This window comes from Anomaloglossus baeobatrachus, chromosome 2 (assembly GCF_048569485.1).
Source record: "Anomaloglossus baeobatrachus isolate aAnoBae1 chromosome 2, aAnoBae1.hap1, whole genome shotgun sequence".
NCBI classification, from domain to species: domain Eukaryota; kingdom Metazoa; phylum Chordata; class Amphibia; order Anura; family Aromobatidae; genus Anomaloglossus; species Anomaloglossus baeobatrachus.
In genome coordinates this window covers 278,421,290-278,435,381 of record NC_134354.1, presented here as the reverse complement: position 1 = coordinate 278,435,381, position 14,092 = coordinate 278,421,290, and the positions used below count along the sequence as shown (strand labels likewise).

At 45.9% G+C, this 14,092-nt stretch overlaps 1 protein-coding gene across 2 annotated transcripts in view; it reads right to left on the bottom strand.

The window, feature by feature from the left end:
• Positions 1–2,684: 2,684 nt before the first annotated feature.
• Positions 2,685–14,092, bottom strand: part of LOC142289848 (uncharacterized) — a 114,376-nt gene continuing 102,968 nt past the window's right edge. For both annotated transcript variants that reach the window (XM_075333790.1, XM_075333791.1), the window contains 4 exons: positions 7,627–7,958; positions 6,625–6,670; positions 6,133–6,181; positions 2,685–4,925 (listed from right to left, as the gene is read on the bottom strand). In XM_075333790.1, the coding sequence (XP_075189905.1) occupies positions 4,895–4,925; positions 6,133–6,181; positions 6,625–6,670; positions 7,627–7,958 (458 nt within the window). In that variant the 3' untranslated portion in view covers positions 2,685–4,894. The remainder of the gene's footprint in view (positions 4,926–6,132; positions 6,182–6,624; positions 6,671–7,626; positions 7,959–14,092) is intronic.

Below are 14,092 nucleotides of genomic sequence, written 5' to 3'. Positions count from 1 at the left end.
GAATAGCATTCTAATGAAAAATGACTCATGATTTGGATGCAGATGGGGTAAAGGTAGATACATAACTTGGATTGCATCACTGTAAATTATGGCCCATTAAAAACAAAGCCTTTAAGAGGGTCATTGTAGATTCGTTCCTGAAAACATCACCCTCAGACAACGCTGGAGGGTCTTTTCAACACAAAGGAGTATGGGGAGAGACACCAACACCAAGTCCAACAGAGGTGGGAGGAAAATGTGCGCAAACTGGGCCATTTTCAATAAACCAGCACATCAGCAAGGGTTATCTGTGCCTGTAACAATGTCAAGCAGGGAGAAGTTGCACAATATGGTCAAGGGGTACTTAAGTGACCATACCTGCGTCCTTTCTGACATGTCAGTTCACTTTAATTATTGGGTGTCCAAGCTGAACACTTGGCCGACCTCTCCTTATATGCCTTGGAGGTGCTGGCCTGCCCGGCTACTAGTGTGATGTCAGAGCGTGTTGTCAGTTCTGCTGAGGCAATCATCTCTGATAGGCACACATGTCTTTTCACAGAAAAAGCAGGCAGTGTTACTCTGATTAAATTAAAAAAGGACTGGATTTCTCTAGTTTGTAATCCCTCCAGATGAGAGCAAGCCAAAGTAAATTCCCCCAAATTGTTGATTTTTACTACTGCTGTAAACATCCACCCCTTCCCATATAAAGTGTTTCATTCCTGCAACAACCATGACTCAGGTCATAGGGCGAATTTTTGTAAACACTAGGCACATTGTGCAGTGGTGGACAAAAAAAGGACAGTAGTCCTACCAAACTAATATTTGTCATTGGAGACCCATGTCAGAGGTTGTTTACATTGTGACTGAAATACGGGATACATATTCAATAGAAATCTACTGTCAGTCACTATAGGTGCCAAAAAAACATCCCTGGGTTGTCTCACATTGTAACTGAGATAGGGGATACAAATTCGATAGCAATTTACAATGATTGTTGATAACTGATGAACAACTAATGGCCCTCTGAAAACTTGAATTGAGGGCCGCAGAATGACATGGTGGAAGAGGAGGATAAAGACCACTGCCACAATGGGCACACTGTACACTGCTATGGAATATGTATTCCACTATCTGACTCTAAATGAGGGAGGGAACGTCCAAATGTATAAGTAACAGCAGTCCCTCAAAAAGTATGTTACAGGACCGCTTGAGGCCCCTCAGATCAAAGATCAACATACCAACGGGCACGTTCTAGTTGGCCTTATAAAGTGCTGGGGAATAGCTAACTAGAAATTATGTATAACAAAGTGACCTACAAAATGTAGACGCAGGTTGCTGACGTCTCCTACAAGCGATGGTCTGGGCATGAAGTCTGAAGGCGTATTCCCTCCTCAGCCCTGTCCCTGTAGTGCTTACATGGCTTCCGTCTGGCGCTTCAGCAGACAACACATGCGCCGCACTGGACGGCAGTACACGTTGACTTAGGGAGTGTATGCTATATATACCCTTGGGAATACACTCACCTTTATGGCTCCCCCGAAGAAGCCCGCGCGAAACACACGTCGTGGTCCTGGAGGTACATCCCCTCACAGACAAGGAGTTATTATGGGTGAGTGTTCATTTATAGGCGGCTGAATACATCTTGCAGCACTATGCATATGCACTTTATTTGGATTGTGTACTTCCAGCATTGCCCTTGTTTACTGGTTACTATATTTTTGAAGTGCATGGCTGGACTCCCCTTCTTTTTTGTGCAATATTTACAATCTGGCTGCTATTGTGCATTGGCACCTTATACCCACCTCCAATTAATTTTTTGTGTCTGGGTATCCCTTTTCTTATCCTCATCAGCACTAATTCTTCTATTTTTATTTTGTGGTGTTATTATTCTATGGTCATTTTATAAAGAAAATTATTTTCTGTATTCAACCTGGTAGTTGCATGGCTCTTTTTGGTTTATAGGTTGAATTAAATATTTCAGGGCCTCTATCACATATTTTGGTATTATACTCATTATTTAGGGTGAGTCTTGACCTACACTGTGGGTCATTTTCACGTCCCCATTTATATTCAGATGTTGCTTATATATACAAGCAATTATGCAGGAAAAACAGTGCTAACCTTTTTGGCTTGTAAAATGCAATTTAGGTTAGGTAGGTGTTCTTGTGCATCTGTAAAAGTGGCGTAATACTGTGACATCCTCATTCCTAGAAACCATATGAGTTAGGAATGCATGCAGGCATATTCTCCAGGCTCTTCTCATTCAGTTTCATCATTTTCCCATCCATTTCAGCCTTTTCCTTACGCCCCCAGATCTCTTTGTTGGGTCCAGCGGAAAATTACATGCATTTCCCATTGACTTGCATTGTACTCGCTTCGGAACGAATGCACGCATATTACAAAGTACTCGTTACGAGTATAGCGAGTACGAATATTACGGTACTACTTCATCTCTATAAACCATCCACCAGTTATAAAATTTGGGCTGACGCTGCATCAGTACTGATGCATAATACACAGAAGTGGGCTTGATTGTGGCTATTTTGCTAAGCAAAACTCTCTTCTTCCCTCTGTCTAACTCAAACCAGACTGATCCGAACAGGGTGAAGAAAACCAAAAATATTTCCGCCATTCCATATCCGATATGCTTTTGTGTCAGGTGGACAAAAGAGACAAACACAAACTATTGAAAGTATTTATTTCTTCTTAAAACATCAAATATTTCTGTAAAACATGGTATTATTACATACTAAATAACAGTGGAAAACAATAAAACTTTTTATTTTTGCAACAATTTGCTCTAAAATTGCCTAAAACCCAACCAAATTCAAAACCTGAGAACTCAGGGAGAGACGGGTCCTAAGCAAAGTTTTCCAATTCCAAAATGATGACATGAAGAAATAAGGGTACATCATAGATTTCCTGTGCCCTCCTATGAATTTTCAAAATTCAGGTGGTGTTTGGTGTTTTTCACGTGTTAATGTTTAACAGTAAGAATGGCAGAACAACTGCAGTGGGGGAAATGGTTGGGTAAATATGGTAAAACATAAAATAAAACAACCCATGTGGTAGTAGTACATAAAATCTTTCGAGGGGCTGTGCACAACTCAGACAACTCCTTGTCAACTCTGGCACCGTTACAGGTCTCGAGTGACATTAAGTCATGTGAGAGTCCTGCAGCCAATCAGAGGCTGCTTCACTCTCACTTCCTTAAGAAGAAACGGCCATCTGTGGGAAATGACAGTGAAGCAGCCCATTAGCGACTGCAGATTGGCTGCAGGACTCACTTGGCAATGTCACACAAGCCAGGCATCGCTGGAATGACGCCAGCACCTAAGGACAATACAGTGTATTTATTTGAGGGAATATTGTAATTGAGAAGGGGTTGTCAGAGTTGTGGACACCATTAAGTAAAATTTCCTGACTCATTTGAGAGATGGCCACAGAAAGAAGATTTTATAGCAGTAGCCAATAATTGTGCAACTTTGGCCGGAACTTTGGAAGTGCCGCCACATTTAGTGTCACTAATGGATTTGCTTTTCAGCAACTCATGCTGCAATTATTGTTACTAGAATGGACCACTGCAATAATAGGAAACAATTGTAAGCCTCGGGTAGCTGCTCCAACCTAAGATTTCTCACTATTATAGCCATTATTAGGTTTTGGATAAAAACTCTTTTACAGTAATAAATGCAAATATAGAAACATTAACATCAAGGAATTAAAACAAGACCTGTAACATTTATCTATGTCTCCAGTGTTTGATTTGGCATGACATAAAAACAAGAAAACCTGTCACCCCCAAAATGCATATTGAAGGGGTGTTCACTACTCTGCAATAGTGGTCAAATCTCTGTAAAACTGATACGGAAGGCTTTTTCTAAATACCTTGTTCAGCCAATTCTGCCTCTGAGCGGTGCTATTGTGCTCCACTTATTCCCATGAAGTGACCCTCGGGGCTCCGTGACCTCTGAGATCCGGTGATGTCACGTCAACTTCCAGTTGACCCAACATCACCGAGGTGGGCCGAAGTCTCCCTGAGTAACTGGGCTGTGTGTGTAGTTTCACTGCTCGTGACAGCCCAGCATTACTCTCGATTGTGGCGCTCTACAGCGAACACACTGGGCTGTGACGAGTGGTGAAACTCCGCTCACAGCCCTGAAACTCAGGAAGACCAGGCCCGGGCTTGGTGACCTTGGGTCAACTGGAAGTTGACATAACATCACCAGATCACGGAGCTCGGGGGTGGGGGTCACTTCATGGGGATGAGAGGACCACAATAGCGCCACTCAGAGGCAGAATTGGATGAACAAGGTATTTAGAATTTAGAAAAAGCCTTTTCTATCAGTTTTAAAGGGATGTGGCCACTATTAAAGAGTAGTGAACCACCCATTTAAACCCTTACATGGAGACCTGGCCAATATAAAGATCATACCAACAGTATACATTTTAGTATTTTGTGACTGAGAAATGGACTTTAATTTTACAGACAAGAGCCAGGAATGAGGGTACACCTGCATTCACACTGTGTGCGTGCCACTGGGTTCTTTCAGTGTCAGTGTGCCGAGGAAAGTTCAGGCAAGCGACAGCTGTCAATCAGAATATACGCTCATAATGCAAATTGAAGGGCAGTAAGTTCAGAGCCCTTAGTCACACAAAGGATGAAACGAAGCTCCCTCATTTCCATGTCACATAGAAAACATGCAAATGTATACTGCTTGTATGATGATTTCTACAGAGGGTCCACTACATAACTACTTATGTACTTTAATATGCATCTTGTGACTAAAAGACTCCCTGTAAGTTAGGATATTGATACGGTATCACAGGAATATTCCACAAACACAACATGTAAAACCAGTGAACAAGCTTTTTTTCTTTCCAGTTGCATAGAGATGACTTAGCGGAGACTCCTTTAGTTGTTGTCTTTTTGGCAAATCCGTTTCCTGCACACGTTTTATGTAAAGAAATAAAATGACAAGTTAGCAACATAAGAGAGAAATGAGAAAACCAAGACCAAGATAAACCTGTTACAAATATGAGTGTGTGCAGCAGATTTCTAAGAGAATAATCTTCAGGAATGAGTTACATTCTCCAAATCAAGGACCTGGACTAACAGTATCGTAGAGATCTACGTGCCAATAGCGCAAGTTGGTAGAATTGCAATCAGTGTGGGATTTGTGAGCATAAAGCCCGCTTTACACGCTACAATATATCTTACGATGTGTCGGCGGGGTCACGTCGTGACGCACATCCGGCATCGTAAGATACATTGTAGTGTGTGACAGGTACGTGCGATTGAACGTTAAAACGTTCATCGCATACACGTCGTTGAATCCTGACGAATTGCACGTCGGGTTGTTCAATGTTCCCAAGGCAGCACACATCGCAGTGTGTGACACCCTGGGAACATTGAACAGATCTTACCTGCGTCCTGCGGCTCCAGGCCGGTAATGCGGAAGGAAAGAGGTGGGCGGGATGTTTACGTCCCGCTCATCTCCGCCCCTCCGCTTCTATTGGCCGGCTGCTGCGTGACGTCGAACGTCCCTCCCACTCCAGGAAGTGGACGGTCGCCGCCCACATCGAGGTCGTATGGACGGGTAAGTACGTGTGACGGGGGTTAATCGTTTGTGCGGCACATTCAACAAATTGAACGTGCCGCACATACGATGGGGGCGGTTACGATCGCATACGATATTGTATGCAAAATCGTAACATGTAAAGCAGGCTTTATACACAGTGTGAATGAGGCCTAACATAATGGGCTCTGCTCCCACACACGGACTATTGTTCTATGAATTGTAATGTATTTCATCTATAATAATGGTGCAATACACAAATAGCGGTGGTACTCTTAGCAATAAAATCATGTCACTGGGTTTAATTTTCCAGAGCAGCTTAGAATATGAAGGGATTAAATTGATTTCTGAAAGAAACACATCCAGTTTATGTCAGCAAACGTGAATAGGCCCCAAATAAAGAGACATGTATTTATCTACTACATACAAGATCAATTTAAGAGCTTTTCTCCAATAAAAACTATTGAAGCACTTTTTCCACATCAGGATGCGTCATCTAAACACTCCCCTGCTCCTCGCGGTCAGCAAAACGATTTCTAAAAAGATGAACTATACATATATATCAATACTATACCATGCATGTGTTTTAGGACTTCCAGCATTCCTTCCTGAGTTATAGGACTCTGTAAAAAGAAAAACAGAAAAACCCTACATAAAACACAGCATTTTACTGTTACATCACAATGAACGAGATTTCTAAACTATCGTGCACTTCTGCTTTTTCCTTGCATTTTTCTTTTACCTACACTATGTTATTCTTTCTGAACACGCAATAGGTAAAGACTTTGGTGAATTGGACCCTGTATTTGCAATCTCAAATGTATCGTACCCCATGGAGGAAAAACCCAACCTTGAGCAAAAATGGAAAGCAAACTGCAAACATTTATTATATCTATAAGAGTTAACTATTAACCCAATTTTATTATAACAATTTTATTGTTCTCAATAACAAGAAAATATATATAGAGATTTTTTTTTTTTTTTAAACCAAAAATAAACTTTTATTCTTATCTTTTAAGCATTAAGATGATTTTTTTCATGCCTAAAAGATTCAAAGTTTACTTACTCTGTGACCCTGGGCTGTGATGGAACATATGACCTGAGGCAACAACCTGAAAATAAAAATGTTTTAAAGAGGTTATCCAAATTAAAAACAGCAGCAAATACTGTAAGAGAAAAATAAATCTAACAGAATAAAATGATGAAATATGGCTTCTAAAGTACCGTATTTTTCAAATTACAAGACACACTTTTCCTCCCATAAATTTGGGAGGAAAAGGAGGGGTGCCGGTTATAACCCAAATGCACCTTATCGGGAGGTAGTGGAGAGGGATCCTGCGGGGTGCTGTGCTGGGTGCGCTGCTGCCACCGGTAAGGCAGGAGCATCCTGAAAATGTCAAAGGTGTGGGCTTCAAATAATGGTGCCCGGAGGCGGCTGTGCACGCAGGCTCGCTCTACGCTCAAGATCTCATCTGCGCAAGCGCCATTTCTGGACCAGCGGACTTAAGGAAAATGGTGCCTGGAGGTGTCGCGTGCACAGATGAGATCTCGGCTTGTCATTGAGAAGATAGCTCAATCTGCGCACGCGCCGACTCTGAGCTTCCTTTGTTTAAAGCTCGCACCACCGACAGTTTCTTGAAGTTACCTCACAGCATCTGGGACACCCGCCAGCCGCACCATCCGCAACATTGACCCACCCCACTACTGCCCCTGCCTCCTGTGGCCCCGCTCCACCACCGCTGCCATCCTACTCCCGGTAAGAGACCACCGGATCGTAAGACATACCCCCTTTCTTCTCTAAATTTGGGGTGCGTCTCATACGGTATTTGCCAAACATATTTCAGGAGGGTCAAACAGTGTAGAGGCAACTCCTATGTCAGGAATCGAATGCACATAGTAGGAAATTCTCAGAGATCCACATACTGCATTGAAATGTTCAAGGCACAGAATATGCCGAGTCTAAAAGCTGAATATGCATGGTAATAGGGATGTTGGGGTAAACAGGTATTTAAGATCTATCTAACTTACTTGAAAAAAAAATAATTGGACATTATTTAATCACACTCACAGTATCCTCTAAATTTGGTGCAGAGCGTATTGTCGTCTTAAGACACTTGCTGATCATTTTCATGGCTTCCATCTTATTTTTACACCAAAGTTGGTGTCTTTCACTCCGGACATTACCAGCAGCTCTGTTTTTAAAATTTATATTCCGAGCCCTGTTCATGCGCACAATCATTTGTGGGTAAAGCTCTTCAATGGTTGCATTCCCTGGCCTAGAGAAGCTGGCTTCCGCTACATTGGACCTTCTAGGAGACTTTAATAAGACTTGTTTGTTGTTCATGTTGATAAAATTGTTTGGCACAGCACTATATGGGGTTGATGGAAATCCTTTGCAGTCTGGAAATGGAAACATATCAATGTAGTGAATAACTCAGTGAAATGTTACTTTAATATGCTTCTAAATCAAAAGTTAAACTAAGACAACAAAAAAAACAGCATACACACAATTAAAAGGGAAGCAGTCACCAGATAATTATCTATTTAAAAGGAAAACTGTCAGTAGGATCAGCCCTTCTAAGCTGTCTATATGGGCATGTAGGTCATTGAAAGTTGAATAAAATGATACTTTGATATCTGCGATCCAATTACTTATTCCAGAGAAAACTACGCTTTTCTTATATGTAAATGAGCTGTTCCAGGCTAAGAGCCAGACACAGATCTACATGAGAATCTGTCTCCTGATTTTAGAATGGCCTTTGCTTCACAATCTTATCAAGGCTGTAATTATCCCGGTTGCTTGTGCACCTTTTTCTACCACACTTTTTCCTTCCGCTCAACTTTCTATTAATATGCTTGGATACAGCATTCTGTGAACAGCCAGCTTCTTTAGCAATGACCTTTTGTGGCTTACTCTCTTTGTGGAGTGTTTCAATGACTGCCTTCTGGACATATGTCAAATCAGCATTCTTCCCCATGATTGTGTAGCCTACTGAACCACACTAAGGGACCATTTTAAACGCTTAGGAAGCCTTCACAGGTGTTTTGTGGTGATTATTCTAATTTTTTGAGAATGACTTGGGTTTTTGTTGGCTGTAAGCCATAATCATCAACATTAACAGAAATAACACACTTGAAATATATTATATAGACTCATTACGAATAGAGTGATCTATGTGTTTCTCTTTTTGAATTGAATAACTGAAATAAATTAAAGAAGTTGTCTGACAAACTCCAAACTTTTTTTAAGCTAATATTTGCTGTATTGTCATTAAAACATTCCTACATTGGTTTTCTTTTGTTTTCTAACTTTTATTTCTCTTGAGTTATCACTTTATTCTCTGCAGCCACTTTTTTGACCTGTAGCTCAAGCAAACTTGACTTTTTCCTTTCCTTGTTTGCTAAACCTCACAGTCAGAGCTGGCACCACCCGGCCTCACTGTGTAGCTCAGCCCTCTGCACACTCATAGGCAGTTAGTATTCTGCTCAGCACTGATCGCTCCAGCATTGGTAATACAGAGCAGTAATACTACCAGGGGCATAACTACCGAGGTCGCGGCTGCGACCGGGCTCGGCAGCTTAGGGGCCCGTTCTGCAGATCAGCAGCCAGCTCCTTTCTGTGAGAGGAGCTGCCCCGATCTGTCGCAGACCACGCGACTGCTATATGCCCGTTATTAGCGGCGGCACTGGGCCCCCCTCCCCGTCATCACACACAGCAACAATGAAGCGTGGAGCAGCCCGTGCAGCTCCACGCTTCATCATTCTCCCTCTGTGCCTGCGCGGTGACGTCAAGCCCCGTGCGACTGCTGTGCTGAGAGAACAGAGCGCAAGACAGGAGGACGCCGACCGGAGCAGAGGGGGAACGGAGGAGAGGTAAGAACTTGTTTGTTGTTTTTTAAAAAATCAGTGCGTACACAGTGGACGGGGTGGGGGGGGGTTTGTCTGCCAACATTATACATGGAGTATGGGGGGGCTGCCAGCATTATACATGGAATATGGGGAGCTGACAGCATTATACATGGAGCATGGGGGGCTTGCATTATACATGGAGTATGGGGGCTGCATTATACATGGAGCATGGGGGGGGCTGGCTGCATTATACATGAAGCATGGGGGGCTGCATTATACATGGAACATGGGTGGCTGGCTGCATTATACATGGAGCATGGGGGGGCTTGCATTACATACGGAGCATGGGGGGCTGCCAGAATTATACATGGAGCATAGGGGGGCTGCATTATACATGGAGCATGAGGCGCGGGCTGCATTATACATAGAGCATAGGGGGCTGCATTGTACATGGAGCATGGGGCGCTGGCTGCATTACATATGGAGCATGGGGGGGCTGCATTATACATGGACCATGGGGGGGCCTGGCTGCATTAAACATGAAGCATGGGGGCTGCATTAAACATGAAGCATGGGGGCTGCATTATACATGGAGTATGGCGGACTGCATTATACATGGAGTATGGCGGGCTGCATTATACATGGAGCATGGGGGACTGCATTATACATGGAACATGGGTGGCTGGCTGCATTATACATGGACTATGGGGGGCTGACTGCATTATACATGGAACATTGGGGACTTGCATTATACATGGAGCATGGGGGGCTACCAGCATTATACATGGAGCATAGGGGGCTGCATTATACATGGAGCATGGGGCGCTGGCTACATTACATATAGAGCATGGGGGGGCTGCATTATACATGGAGCATGGGGGCTGCATTATACATGGAGCATGGTGGGCTGGCTGCATTATACATGGAGCATGGTGGGCCGGCTGCATTATACATGGAGCATGGGGGGCTGGCTGCATTATACATGGAGCATGGGGGGCTGGCTGCATTATACATGGAGCATGGGGGGCTGGCTGCATTATACATGAAGGCCTTGGAGGTTGGTTGCATTATACATGGAGCATGGGGGGCTGGCTCCATTATACAGTGCCTACAAGTAGTATTCAACCCCCTGCAGATTTAGCAGGTTTACACATTCGGAATTAACTTGGCATTGTGACATTTGGACTGTAGATCAGCCTGGAAGTGTGAAATGCACTGCAGCAAAAGAAGGGAATTTTGTTTACTTACCGTAAATTCCTTTTCTTCTAGCTCCAATCGGGAGACCCAGACAATTGGGTGTATAACTTCTGCCTCCGGAGGCCACACAAAGTATTACACTTAAAAGTGTAAAGCCCCTCCCCTTCTGCCTATACACCCCCCGTGCATCACGGGTTCCTCAGTTTTAGTGCAAAAGCAAGAAGGAGGAAAGCAAATAAATTGGTTTAAAGTAACTTCAATCCGAAGAAATTTCGGAGAACTGAAACCATTCAACATGAACAACATGTGTACACGAAAAAACAACAGCCCGAAGGGAACAGGGCGGGTGCTGGGTCTCCCAATTGGAGCTAGAAGAAAAGGAATTTACGGTAAGTAAACAAAATTCCCTTCTTCTTTGTCGCTTCATTGGGAGACCCAGACAATTGGGACGTCCAAAAGCTGTCCCTGGGTGGGTAAAATAATACCTCGTAATAGAGCCGTAAAACGGCCCGTTCCTACAGGTGGGCAACCGCCGCCTGAAGGACTCGTCTACCTAGGCTGGCATCCGCCGAAGCATAGGTATGCACCTGATAGTGTTTGGTGAAAGTGTGCAGGCTCGACCAGGTAGCCGCCTGGCACACCTGCTGAGCCGTAGCCTGGTGCCGTAAAGCCCAGGACGCACCCACGGCTCTGGTAGAATGGGCCCTTAGCCCTGAGGGAACCGGAAGTCCAGAAGAACGGTAGGCTTCGAGTATTGGTTCCTTGATCCACCGAGCCAGGGTGGATTTGGAAGCCTGTGACCCCTTACGCTGACCAGCGACAAGGACAAAGAGTGCCTCCGAGCGGCGCAGGGGCGCCGTACGGGAAATGTAGATTCTGAGCGCTCTCACCAGATCTAACAAATGCAAATCCCTTTCACATTGATGAACTGGATGAGGACAAAAAGAAGGTAAGGAGATATCCTGATTGAGATGAAAGGTGGATACCACCTTAGGAAGGAATTCCGGAACCGGGCGCAGCACCACCTTGTCCTGGTGAAACACCAGGAAAGGAGCCTTGCATGACAACGCTGCTAGCTCAGACACTCTCCGAAGTGATGTGACTGCTACTAGGAAGACCACCTTCTGCGAAAGGCGAGAAAGAGAAATATCCTTCAAAGGCTCAAAAGGTGCCTTCTGAAGGGCCATCAGAACCCTGTTCAGATCCCAGGGTTCTAACAGCCGCCTGTAAGGAGGGACAATGTGACAAACCCCCTGCAGGAACGTGCGTACCTGAGAAGCCTGGCAGGACGCTTCTGAAAGAACACAGAGAGCGCTGAGACTTGTCCCTTAAGGGAGCCGAGCGACAATCCTTTTTCCAATCCTGATTGAAGAAAGGAAAGAAAAGTGGGCAATGCAAATGGCCAGGGGGAAAATCCCTGATCAGAGCACCAAGATAGGAATATCTTCCACGTCCTGTGGTAGATCTTGGCAGACGTTGGTTTCCTGGCCTGTCTCATAGTGGCAATGACCTCTTGAGATAACCCTGAAGACGCTAGGATCCAGGACTCAATGGCCACACAGTCAGGTTGAGGGCCGCAGAATTCAGATGGAAAAACGGCCCTTGAGACAGCAAGTCTGGACGGTCTGGTAGTGCCCACGGTTGGCCCACCGTGAGATGCCACAGATCCGGGTACCACGACCTTCTCGGCCAGTCTGGAGCGACGAGAATGGCGCGGCGGCAGTCTGACCTGATCTTGCGTAACACTCTGGGCAACAGTGCCAGAGGTGGAAACACATAAGGGAGTTGAAACTGCGACCAATCCTGAACTAAGGCGTCTGCCGCCAGAGCTCTGTGATCGTGAGATCGTGCCATGAATGCCGTGACCTTGTTGTTGTGCCGGGACGCCATTAGGTCGACGTCCGGCATCCCCCAGCGGCAACAGATCTCCTGAAACACGTCCGGGTGAAGGGACCATTCCCCTGCGTCCATGCCCTGGCGACTGAGAAAGTCTGCTTCCCAGTTTTCTACGCCCGGGATGTGAACTGCGGATATGGTGGAGGCCGTGGCTTCCACCCACATCAAAATCCGCCGGACTTCCTGGAAGGCTTGCCGACTGCGTGTTCCGCCTTGGTGGTTGATGTAAGCCACCGCTGTGGAGTTGTCCGACTGAATTCGGATCTGCTTGCCTTCCAGCCACTGCTGGAACGCTTTTAGGGCAAGATACACTGCCCTGATCTCCAGAACATTGATCTGAAGGGAGGACTCCTGCTGAGTCCACGTACCCTGAGCCCTGTGGTGGAGAAAGACTGCTCCCCACCCTGACAGGCTCGCGTCCGTCGTGACCACCGCCCAGGATGGGGGTAGGAAGGATTTCCCCTTCGACAATGAAGTGGGAAGAAGCCACCACCGAAGGGAAGCTTTGGCTGCCTGAGAGAGGGAGACGATCCTGTCGAGGGACGTCGACTTCCTGTCCCATTTGCGTAGGATGTCCCATTGAAGAGGACGCAGGTGAAACTGCGCGAAAGGGACTGCCTCCATTGCTGCCACCATCTTCCCTAGGAAGTGCATGAGGCGCCTCAAGGGGTGTGACTGACCTTGAAGGAGAGATTGCAACCCTGTCTGCAGTGACCGCTGTTTGTTCAGCGGAAGCATTACCATCGCTGAGAGGGTATGAAACTCCATGCCAAGATATGTCAGCGATTGGGCCGGTGTCAGATTTGACTTTGGAAAATTGATGATCCACCCGAAACTCTGGAGAGTCTCCAGAGTAGCGTTGAGGCTGTGTTGGCATGCCTCTTGAGAGGGTGCCTTGACCAGCAGATCGTCTAAGTAAGGGATCACCGAGTGACCCTGAGAGTGGAGGACCGCAACTACTGTAGCCATGACCTTGGTGAAAACCCGTGGGGCTGTCGCCAGGCCGAACGGCAGTGCCGCGAACTGAAGGTGTTCGTCTCCTATGGCGAAGCGCAGGAAGCGCTGATGCTCTGGAGCAATCGGTACGTGGAGATAAGCATCTTTGATATCGATCGATGCAAGGAAATCTCCTTGGGACATTGAGTCGATGACGGAGCGGAGGGATTCCATCCGGAACCGCCTGGTCTTTACGTGTTTGTTGAGCAGTTTTAGGTCCAGGACAGGACGGAAAGACCCGTCCTTCTTTGGAACCACAAACAGGTTGGAGTAAAAACCGTGACCCTGTTGCTGAAGAGGAACCGGGACCACCACTCCTGCCTTCAGAGTGCCCACCGCCTGCAGAAGAGCATCGGCTCGCTCGGGAGGCGGAGATGTTCTGAAGAATCGAGTCGGAGGACGAGAGCTGAACTCTATCTTGTAACCGTGAGACAGAATGTCTCTCACCCAACGGTCTTTTACCTGTGGCAGCCAGGTGTCGCAGAAGCGGGAGAGCCTGCCACCGACCGAGGATGTGGTGTGAGGAGGCCGAAAGTCATGAGGAAGCCGCCTTGGTAGCGGCACCTCCGGCGGTCTTTTTAGGACGTGACTTAGAC